Here is a 12,478-nt window from a genome sequence, read left to right on the forward strand (position 1 = left end):
TCAACAGTGGGGACCTGCTTCCCTTTGATATGAATGAATTGTAATTAATTTTTCATCTGAAGGGATAGCACATGGCTGCACGAGCTATGGAGCCAGCATGGCAGAGAAGGAGAGAGAGGGGGAGAGAGAGTTGTAGATGTCACAATGAGATTCAGTGCATGCATGAATAAGGTCATGGTTTGAGAGGTATGCCTGCAGACGCCTGCGTCTGTGCCAACAATCTTTATTCAGCGGTAGACTGTAGGCGGAGTGCATCCATCATCATCATATGTATTTTTCAAATACACATTTCATTTGTCACCTTCACATATTGCTTATATGTTCACATATGGCTCACTGCCCTCTTCTATCTAATCCAACACATAGATGCACTGAAATTGGTTACAATGCAGCTTTGGACCTGGGAACATGAAGCATAAGCCTGTGGCTACATCAACAGTATTATGCAAGGACTGAATAAAATCCTTGTATTTTTATCACTGCATTAGCATTTTAACTAAATACAACACATAATGTAGTCAATGAAGGTTATGCTGATTTTATGTGCCTGTGTTGAATCAAAAGATTATCATGAAAGGTTCAGTATTACTCATTTAATGTAATTTTTTATGACCTAAAATTATCTTATGCACTGAGATGACTTAGTGAGTTGCATCACACTGTTGGAATGTACACAAAGATAACAACATACAGCCAATGTTGGATGAGGCATTCTCATTCTTTACTTGAGCAAGAGTCGCAACACTGTTATACATTAATACACCATTTCAAGTAAAAGTTGTGCATTAAAAATGAAAAAAAGTATTCAAAATGCAGAACAAAATGCTCCTGTGAGTGTTATACCACCATAGACTATATAACTGGATAATTATCAGTGTTGCATTAATATTAAATTATTGTAACGTTATAATTTTCATTGTTTCATACACAAGTAGGCCTCTGCTAGTTAGTTTTATATGTCTGATCATTGTATTTTATATGCACTCATGTTTTACAAGATTGTAAAATCTTTTTATTAGCATTGTCAGAAATTAGGGCTAACATAATGAAGTTACACAGCATACAATAAATATGCAACATACACTATATAGTATATATAGCAGTACCCTACATAGTAGTATATTTACATATAAAGTATGTATATAGTAGTTGAGTATATTGTACATGCATTATCTTAATGTTTATTAGATTGTATATTCTTTTTTATTGGCATTTTCAGAAATTCTAACAACGAAGTTACACAGCATGCACACCATATACAACATATAGCATATAGTATGTAGGCAATAGCAGTACATAGTAATATATTTTTATGTAAAGTATGTATAGTATAGCAGTCGAGTATATTGTACATGTTATATGTTAATCTAAATCTGCAGCCTTTAAGGCAGTGGGCTACATGGGAAAGTTCAAGTGAAGTGCAAGTGTCTCATATGGGTACTTAAAAATACAATACTTGAGCAAATGTATAAGTAAAATTCCACCACTGCAGAGAAGAGAAACATTTTTTCATTTTGGAAATAAAAATGGATGATCACTAGGCCTACAAGGATGAGTTCATTGTTTGCCCACCGTTACTACTACGTCGATATTTGTAATATATTTCCAGATTTTCATGCAAATACTCTCCATTCTCATTTTTTCCGCCTGGGATTTTCGACGTACTACGGGGTGATGTGTACGCCCATTGATGAAATAGGTGTGTTTTTTGTGAAACTCCGCCCCGATTTGCCTTATATGGTCATTGAACGGCACGTTGATTGACAGCGGGCAGCAGCTGCTGAGTTGCTCAGACATGGCGGAGGATACAGTGTAACTGAGGATCATTGGCGGAGTTACGTGAGTTTTCCCAGCAGTTGAGTCGCCAAAGGGCGCCTTAAATGATACATAAGAAGAGGAAAATGTATTCGGCTACAGCGTACTCTGAGAGGAAGCAGAAAACGACGTGGACTGCCACACACGAGTAAGATGGAAAAATGTATCGCTGTTTAGTGCAGTCAACAGCCTTGGGCAACAAATATGGCTTCTTGTGCCTTTTTCAATATGCTATAAAAATTGATCTCCCGTGCAAGCTAATGCCGTGGTGGCTCCGGCTAACTTCTGCAAGCCGCGGTAAGTTAAGTTCAATAGTCGCTCGGTACTTTTGATCGGTAAGGATATTACATCCACTTGGCCGTCTGGGTTAGCTGGGAAGCTACGGAACTACAGCGGATAGCCATGGAGCCAAAGCACAAAGAGTTGCTAGACCAGTGCCACCAGAACTTATTGGAGTCCATAACAGATGCGGACCGAGTGATCGAGCTGCTGATCGTTTCTGGTACCTTGAGCCAACTCGATAGGTTTGAACTCGACCAGAACTGTTCGTCCAGCGCCGAGAAAGTAGACCACCTTTTGAAGATGCTGATGAACAAGGAGAGCGACCATTTCCTCGACCTGTGTGTGGCCCTGGAGAAGGCATACCCTGACCTGCATACTGCCCTATTCAGCAACAACGGCGGAGGACCTGTGGACCACTCCACCGGTAAGAGCTGAAACATTCACAAACAGCCTTTCACTTGAATTTAAAAAACGAGTGCAGCAGCCACAGCATAGCCCCTTGCAGTGAGTACAATCTGGGTGGTCTTGCGCAAGTAGACCGTGTGAGGATGGCTGCACAACAGCAAGGCTTGGAGCTTGATTTATTATTAACCAAAATCTGTATAAAATGGCAATAAATGTTCATGCGAAGGTTGCAAGGGCGAGCAACAGCGTTCCTTACAACACGCTTACACATTTTTTACACCAGGACTGACTAAGTGCAATATGCTCTGTTAAATGTACAAAACATAATGCATTAGCCTGTATCTTTATTCACTATGGCCTGCAGATCTAATGCACAGCCAGTGGTTAATTCAGCCAAGGACTTTTCTGTCATTATTCTCAGCCATGGTGCTCTAAAAGCCTCTCTCCTTGTCACTGCAATACTATTACTCATCCAGTGTAGAGGTGATTTGGCCAGGTATAGTATAGTATAGTGTAAATGATATTTGGTGATTAAAAAAGAAAGAAAAAACAAGGTTAATTCACTGATACCCAACACTAATCCCAATTTGTTATCAGTGGCATGATGGTTATGGTACATTAGGTAGCCTGACTTGTTTCCATGACAACGGTAGTGCCTCTGACATGTTGGTCCATATCGACCTGTACATGGTTGTGTGTGTTTGTGCAGCCTGCCCGTGCATGCATGCTTTCAAACCTAAAGCAAGGTTTAGACTAGACTATTTTACCATTTAGAGAGAAACTCACGTTTGCATCTTAACATGAACATTCATTTTCCTAGATTAATGCTACATTTTTTAATTCCAGTTGATTCATCGCATTTTATTTACACTGTGTCCTCGCTGCAACCGCCTCCACCTCAGTGGTTTTGGTTGTTGGTGTTGCACAGAGACAAAAGGCAATCAAGTGTAAAAGCCTTGTCTAGTTTTGCCTGTTTTGCTTTGTGTGAATTACTGAAGCCAGTGGCTGACTTGCAACCAGCGTCATGCCCTGGGGCCTTGAATGCAGGATGAGCCTTGAGATCCAAAAGTGGGGAGGAGATGCAGAGCAATGCTTTTCTTTGACATATTCCACATGTAAAACAAAAAGATCATTTTGACAAAACCGAAGCGTGACGTGTGATCTATAGTTTACAGTTGCCAAGTTGTAGCATTTTTCTGTCTACTTCTATGAAGCCAGCAGACCTTAGCAGGTAATGCTGAGTTGTTGTCTTGCTGCTCTGCTGACTGGATCGCTAAAGCTTCCTTAAGCTTTATTACTTCCTTGTATTGAGTGTTGCTGCTGCAGAATAACACTCAACCTGAAATACTCTGAGATACACCGACAGTTGTTTACCTGTGAGCAGCTACAAAATTGGTCCCGGTGTTAGCGCCCTGACTTTAGCTAGACATGACAATGTGGATTTGGGCTTTTCTTCACACACCTTTTTATAGCACCGGGCGTCAGCGTTGACCTGCCCTGCACCAGGAGAGAGTGAGTACCAGTAGTGAGTCTGGCTAGTCAGCCTGTGGTTATTCAACAGAGGATTAGGCCCTGCTCTCCTCTCTCTCTGGTGCAAACTCTCTCTGTAAGACACGCTTTATCATGCCTCCACAGTGCTCTGCATTAGCCGCCACGCTCCTTCTGTTTCGACTGAAGTGTTGTGAGCTTTTTTTTTTTCTAATGTGCTTTTTATTATCTTCAGTGTAGTGATTCAGCTGATGCGATTACCACGTTTTAACCACACTTGCGAGAGACCGAAGACAAGCCAGTCACAGAGTACCTCCAGGCAAAGAGGCTGGTAGATACAGCTGAGAGGGATGAACTCTTCGGGGCCCTGGTGTGTCTGTGAACCATGCAGGGTGTGTGAAGAGAGGCAATATGAGTGTGTGATGAATCTTGCTGATAGCAACCTGCTCTCAGCTCATCCTCTTCTCATGCTGCCTGCCTGCTCTTGTTCTCAGATGCACCTCCTTTGCCAGCTGAGCCTCCAAACACGCACACATTATGAAATCATCCGAACTCCAAAGAAACATCCTCACCCCAAAGGAAAAGTGTACAGATGCTCAATTGTTGAAAGCTCAGGCTCTGTAAATTATTAGTGTTTTGCTGGCAACACATTTGCTGTAGAGAACATACAAACAAATCATTCATTATTTAGCCTGTTTTGTGCATCATTATGCCACTGGGGCTCACTCTGTTTTTTAACAAATTCTCCAACTTCGGTTAAACCACAGAGCAGATCATTCACTCAGAATATTGAGTATGACTGAAGTTGCTGAGCACATTTCTGTGTTCTCAACCCGAATTTAATTCATTTCACAAATCCAAGCAGGCGCAATCAAGCCGATTTCATGCATCGGATTGCGTGCTCATCCCCTACTGCTACATGGACAATATTCTACCTGAAGGAATAGAGTAGCAGAAGAGATGTACCTGCACATCCCCCCACTCTTTTCAGATTCAAGGGCCTGTTACAGTGATTTAAAGTCACTTTGAGAGGAGGGCAACACAATGCTCCCTGACAGGATGCAACGTCCACAGTCTTCTTCTTCTGCTGTCTGTTTGGCTTTATTTTCTCATGGTTCGGTTTCTCGCTCCCGTGCTTTGTCTTTTTTTTCTTCTTTCTTTCCCCTGACTCACCGTTCATCCCTTTTAACTTTCTCCCTCCTTTCTCTGAGTCATTATATTTCTTTCCCCCCGCCGAGTGGTTTCGTTTCTCCACACACTTAAACAGAGGGACACGCCAGAGAGACAGAGGAGGGTGATAGAAAGAGGGAGCAAGAGAGAGGGAGACAACAGGCCTTTTGTTGAGAAGTTGAGCAGACCCAAAGTGCCCAGTCAGCAGCTTGCTCTGTGTACAGCAGCCTAGGACATAGGCCAGTGTGTGCATGTGTGTGTGTGCGTGAGTGTGTGTTGTTGGTGCTCTCCTCTCTGTCAACCAGTTTCTGTCCCACTCCATAAACCTCAGTGGACAGACAGAATGAGTTATGACCCTGACGCTCTTGTCACGACCGCTGCTCTTAAATATCTCCCATGGGCTGGACCTGGCCTCACTTTCTTCCCGTCTCTGTCTCTCCGTCAGTGTCTGTCACCAGTGACGCACGCTGTCACTCACCTCATCACCCCACTCTCTGTCCCCTCACCACTCTTTGTGCCCCCAGTCCGACTTTATTCCCTTTCTCCGTGTTCTCGGTGTGTAAAGGAAGCCATCAATTTATCCGCTGTTAACCGATGTTTCTGCTTAGGTGTGATTGATGACTTTTGAGTAGATCACATTTTATAGGAGTTGTCTGTGTGGGTTTTATTACATTGCAGTGTCTCCGCACACCCAGCAATGCAGGCTTCAGTTGAAACGGGCCAAGTGATCTGTGCTGTGATTTAGGTAAGCCAATAGTGTGCTGTTGAGTAAGTCCATTAAAGAAGTAGTTGATCAACAGTAAAATTACTCGGTAATACTTTTGAAAATCGGTTAATCTATTAAGGTGTTTTTAGGGGTGACATGATTTTTTATATTTGACATTGAAAATGGAAAGAAATTAGCTTTCAGTTTTTCCTATGAAAACAAAAGCTTGATCTGTGATTTCCTGCCAGCAATTTTTAAAACACTTTTTACAAATTGCAAAAACAAGTTTTGTTTTGTTGCTGTAGATGTTTGTTGTTGTTGCATTTTAAATAAATTACTTAAATGTAACCATATGGCCTTGGGGTTGAACAACTTTAAAATAACAAACTAAATAAAAATACTTTTACAATGGCATAGCCTTCAATGCTGAAAAAAAAATCATTAAAAGGTGAAATTGTTTTGTTTTTTAAAAACTTTTTTTAATGGAAACATTGGCAGATTTTCTCTGTTTATATCATTGAAAACTAAATATACCTTTCTTGGGTTTAAGACCATTGGTCAGACAAACAAGCAATATGAAGATGTCCCCTTTTGACTGTAAGGAAAGACAGATTAATGGACAGTCAGTCAGTTAGTTGAGTTGTAATTAGCATTAGTTAATGGTATGGAGCTCCCTGTCAGTAATGTTGTTCAATAAGTCAATCTAATCAAGGCCTGAGATGCATTCTAATGAGCGTTAGACCTCAGTACTTTCACTGGGTCATTATTATTGTTGTGTTACTGTTTTCAATGTAAGTCTGTTGTTCTCTAACACAGCATCCATTTTTTCACTTTAGCATTAATATCTTATGGCAGGTTTATCTACACTCTAAATATGCATGCCACAGCCAGGAGGCTGTACTGTGGAACAGGACTTCATTACCATTTTACACGTGTTCCTCTACTTTCTAATTACCCCACAAGGTAGAGGAAATGCCAGCATCTAAATGTTTACCAGTGCTATGAAGTCATGGAAATAAACAGCTTTTCTCTTTGTCTTACCACCCCCACATCTACCAGGCCTTCTTTTTTGTTGTTGTTGCTGTATTATGCTTTGTTTTCCTTCTCTCCTCTCTGCTTGCCATGTCTCTCCATCTGTTTAATTCTCTACCTCTTTATCTGTCCTGTCTGCACCTGCGGCCATTTGTCCGCCAAATATCTGGCACCTGATGCCCGGTCAAATTGGACCTGCAGTCATCGTAAAATGGTAGTGATGCTGACTTTTGTTGCATTTGGTACATTTATGTTGTTATAGGACGTTTTCATAGGCTTATAGTTAATTTACTCTGATCCTTAACAGGTGATACGTTTTTTTAATTTTTTTATGACAGAAATAAAAATTCAGTTACTTAACACCATGTGAGAATGTCCCCCTCTGCCCATTTGTCTGGCGCAGGTGAACACAGGAAGAAGGTCCTGTGTTCTGGACTAGTGAGTATTTCTGTGACTGACCGAGCGACCAACAGAGCGAGCTATAGAGCTGCTGCTAACAGCTTTAAAAAAGCCTATAATTATTTACTGTCATGGAAGAGCGAGAATCCTTCAAATACAATATGTGACCAAGCTTTAACATTGTTTGCTTTACACAGAGGGCTAAATGCGACAACACACTTTTCGTTGCCCATAATAACAATAGAAAAAGCCTATCTGTCATGGTTGCTGCATTCGCTCCGACTAATGATTACATGCTCGTTTCTTCTCACTAGCTTCCCTTCTGTTGGTGACCTTTTAAAAAAATCATAGTGCTGTTTAATCACTGAATTATCTCAACACTCTATGAAAAGGCTGTCTGAATCAACATAGCCTCCTCTGTGATTAAACATGAAAGGAATGTCACAAAGATTGCCCAAATTCCAGCAGTGGGTTTATTCCACACAGACAGGCTTTTTGGCAGTGTTTTAGCTCATATTTGTAGCTACAAGTAGCCGAGCATTTGGAGGACACGTTGCAGACATCTTTCACCTTTCTGTTTTTTAACCCAACCCTTGGCACAAGCAAGCTGTTCAAAAACAAAATTATGTTTCATTTATGCTGAGGTAGGGCTCTTTGCAGGGAGAAAACCCATTATGGCGTGCTGATAATAGGCCGGGCTGGATTGCACTCTGGGTTTTTTTTGGACTTTGGTGCTGCTCAGCAGTTCTGACAGGTCTGCTGGGCTGAATCTAAGGACCTTTTTTGGGTCTTTTTCCACACATCCTCCTGCTTTTCACCTCATGCTTCAGGTCCAAAATGAGCATAAGGCTGCATCTTCATGTTGCATTTCAACCATCAGTATAACAGATCTTATTTTGAGACATGCCACAAGGGCAGACTTGGACCTATGAGTGAGAAAGGTGGGTGGGTTTGACCATAGGCCTGGGTGAGCATGGAGCTGTGAGTCAGGCGATGTGCGTGCGGTGGAGTAATCCTGCCTCATGGAGTCATCATGTTAGATGTCTTCATGTTTATGCGTAGTGTAGACTCCTTAAATCAGATGATCAATCCTTTACCCCGGCAGCAAGGCTTCACTGGCACATTGCCCAGAATCTCTTAGCCTGTGCTGTCATTGCCTCCCCAGAAGTTAGACCCACTACATGGCTTACTGGAAGTCCCAGATTACAGGGAGGGAATTTATGCGGCGTTTCTTGGCAGATTTGCAGATGCAGTAACCACAATTTAAACTTTACATAGATTTTGTGATGAGGGTGAGGCCGCAGGAATTAGTTGAGACTCACAAATACATTTTCATTTAAAACTGCCACGTTAAAGATTTGCAGGTATTGTGAATGTTATGCAGCAGATGCATTTATTCAAAAGATATTGCCGATACAAATCACTCTGCAGTGCTTTATTTGCACAGTGTTTTTATGAGACACGGGCAATGTGACATTTTACAAGTCACATGCTGCCTGCATTTGTGGGGAAACATGGTTTCACACAAGATCCACCTTAGATCTACCATGCTGGGTTTAAACTGATGTTGTTGTTTTTTTATGTGGACTAAAATTAGAGGCAGTCTGATATTGGAGGCCAATGCGGATACTTATTTTAGAGGGGAAAAATCGATAACCGGTATGGTGGCTGTTCTTGTAATTTTTTGAGCTGGAATGTAAATAAACCTTTATTTGGATGCACCACTCTGCAAAGGTACCAAGAAAGCTACTTTCTCAAACATAAAACTTTATTAAATAATATCATATGTTGTTATACTTTATTATACATTATACAAACAATGTATTACATTATCAGCCAATTATATAAATAAGTGAAAAAATAATATAGAATACTAATAAGGAATAAATTAAACAGCTAAAAAAATGAAATCATTACTGTTCAGTGTCAGTCAGTTGCTGACTATAAAAAAAAAAAATCATGCGAATCAACGTTTTGCTGCATTATATGTTGTGTTAAAAAAGTTTGAATTGCGGCACATATGCTACAACAAATACACCAAACCCTATCTGGCTCTAGCTAAAGTACATTTTGTGAAGTGATCACAATATCCCTGCATCCAGCTGGAGACTTTAGTTGCAAGACATTCTTTCTCTTCCCACTTTACTCATTACCCCTCCACTCTCACCTCTCCAGTGTCTGTGTGAACATCCAGAGTTCAGGTCTTGAGTCGGAGTAGGTGGGATGTGAGCATCAATAAGTCAGACTACATCCTCCATACTGTGAGCAGAACCACAGGACTTAGAGGGTCTGAGATGCCAAGGCAAAAGAGATGCTTTCTGCTCTCTGGTTTCATGCTGACACATCCCTCAGCCTCACTTAAGCGCACTGTAAAATGAGTGGGTAGTTTTCAACCGTATTATTAGTGTTGCTATTATTTGCGCTTCTGTAGTTTTAATGGCTGCGAGCTGAGGACACAAAAGGAGAGACCACAAAGGCTATTGGTCTGTGACTTTCTTTAATCACTGCTGCTCACTGACAGTGAGAAGAGCTGACAGCAGCTAATAAAGAATAGCACACAGTATTATTTTTGGAATGCTAATGTTCTTTTACCAAGTGGCCCTGAAAACTGTGTCTTTTGTGCACACAGTGGACTGCTTGGCTGCTTGGAATCCATAGTTTCAAGACTTGTCAACATTTTCTGATAATCAGAGTTTGAAGCGGCCGCAGCAGCAGTCCAATCGAGATGATAATGTTATATATGTGTTTTATGTTTTGGGAGACACTCTCATTGTCAGATAAGAGAATTTTTTGGAACTGATGAATAATTTAGTCTCACCCGACGGTGGAAGCCAGACTTTGCATCTCTCTTTGATAAGGCTCTCCTCCACCAGCCAGCCTCCCCAACTCTCATGCTCTTCTTTTCACCACGCTGCAGAATTTACTATTCCTCTCATCCAGTTTCACCATGGCAACGTGTGTCATCTTGCTTTTATGTGCTGGAGAACATAATCTGGTTGTCTGAAGCAACTGTTGGTTGCTGAGCACATCGCTTGATTGGGAGGGAAAGCAGAGGGAAGAGTGGAGGAGAGGTGTGGGGGAAGTGGAACCCCTTAGGTAGGGCGAGTACTCCCCTGACCTATTTAGATCACAGCGACAGGCCTTTGTTGCTGTTGCCTCTGGTCCTCCGCTGGAATATCTCTCACCTTTTTTAGAGTGCATCTCATGTAGAAGTCAGTGGAGCTGCTCCATTATGACAAAAAAAAGAATTGGGGGCTGACGCTATGGGATTTTTAAGGTCTATATCCACTTAAGAGTGTAAAAATTCACACATAACAGTTGTGACAGGTCATTATCGGCCATCAGTCTTCCTCAAATCATAATCCTGATTATTTTGGTCATTTAATTTTATGATTATTTTACACGATTACTGCTCGACTTAAAAAAGCAAGTATATATTTAGTATAGTATTAAAAAAAAAACCCTGTCTTTTTAACAGTGGCTTTTCTGATAAACAGATATTTAGATAAATACATAAAAATAGAAATAAAGAAATTAATAAACAGACTAATTAATAATAAATAGTTGTTACTGTCCTATTTATGTATTTAAAAAAATAATTATTTGAATTTTCTTGAAACCAAATACAAATATGTAGAAAAATTATAATGTGTGTATATATGTGCATGTGTGTATGTATGTATGTATGTATGTATGTATGTATGTATGTATGTATATATGTATATATGTATATATATATATATATATATATATATATATATATATATATATATATATATATAAATAAAAAAAAAAGATTGAATAAATATATTTTTTAAAGAAAATAAAAATGAATTTGGTAATCAGATCACCATAAACCTTACCAAAGGCTTCCTTTCAGTCATCTTGGCTTGAACTAAACATACCACACATGCCTGGCTGAGAGTGAATTTTATTTAATTTTTTAGAGTGGATTGAAGTGCACTCTGTCATGAAAAGGGATGTGTTGGATTTATAACACAAGACAACACACGCAACATTGCAAAGAGTGTGGCGCAATAGTTGTTTTTATAGTTATATACATTTATTATAGTATAGTTTATAGTTTTATATGATATGTCTCTTTTAATTCAATGTGCAGGTTGGGTATAGCTGCAAGAATTAGTCAACTAATTAATTAGTTAGTTGATAACAAAAACTATTTTTTAATCAGTTTATTGTTTATCATTTGTGGAAAAATGGCGTTTGTTTTCAGCCTCTCAAAAATGTAGATTTCCAGCTTTTCTCCATTTTATATCATATTATACTGAATATCTGTGTGTTTTCGATGGACAAAACAAGAGCTGTAAAGACAACACCTTAGATGTTGAGAAACTCATTTTACACAATTTTCATACATTTTATAGACCAATATTATTAATTGGGAAATAAAAAGCAGATTATTATTCTATTAACTGTATTAGTTGTGGCCCTAATGTTGGGTGTGATTTCTCAGGTCTGACTGTGTTTTGGCAGGGATGAGTGGATTCTCCCACCACTGTAGATCTTCAGATCTATGCTACACTAATGGATGCCTGCTTTATTGATGCAGTGAACCTGTTTACAAATGATCAGCCTCACTGACTGTGGCTGGTGCTAATTGCTATCGATGATTAAAAGCCTGTTTGAAAAAGGCTAATGCCGCTGACCCATCGACCGACCGATGGCTTGTATCTGACATGCAAATCCATACCGCATTCATTGGTGCGCTTACGGGGTTAACTAATCAGACCATGACACTGATCTGAATGTGGGAATTTTGGTGCACATATTTGTCCTCGCAGCCAAATCAGATTGTGAGATACTGCGGATTGTCCCAGAATTGCCCCGTTCGTGGGAGTTCTAGCGGTCTGTTGATTGGCGAGTGGAAGAGATTACTGGGATTTCAATTCATCTGAGTGTTTGGTTTCCAAATGACAAAATACAACATTCAGGAAGATGCATTTTACAGCTTTTTCTGGCACGGAGCTTTACTGACGCTGTAGAGAATTAGAAGAGGACTTAATCCTTCAGTTGAGATGGCATAATACCTCTCAGTGGCTCACGTCTTTTACTATGAGGCATCATCAGTCAGATGCTGGGTTCAAGGAGTCAGTTGTTGCTTTTCAATGCAGCCATAGAAATGAGCACAAGCCTTTAGCATAGCTGTGTTGATTGTAGATG

At 40.2% G+C, this 12,478-nt stretch overlaps 1 protein-coding gene across 2 annotated transcripts in view; it reads left to right on the forward strand.

The window, feature by feature from the left end:
• The first annotated feature begins 1,810 nt into the window (after positions 1–1,810).
• dlg5a (discs, large homolog 5a (Drosophila)) overlaps positions 1,811–12,478 on the forward strand; it is a 43,405-nt gene continuing 32,737 nt past the window's right edge. For both annotated transcript variants that reach the window (XM_059359283.1, XM_059359284.1), the window contains exon 1: positions 1,811–2,521. In XM_059359283.1, the coding sequence (XP_059215266.1) occupies positions 2,218–2,521 (304 nt within the window). In that variant the 5' untranslated portion in view covers positions 1,811–2,217. The remainder of the gene's footprint in view (positions 2,522–12,478) is intronic.

This window comes from Centropristis striata, chromosome 20, assembly GCF_030273125.1.
Source record: "Centropristis striata isolate RG_2023a ecotype Rhode Island chromosome 20, C.striata_1.0, whole genome shotgun sequence".
NCBI lineage: Eukaryota > Metazoa > Chordata > Actinopteri > Perciformes > Serranidae > Centropristis > Centropristis striata.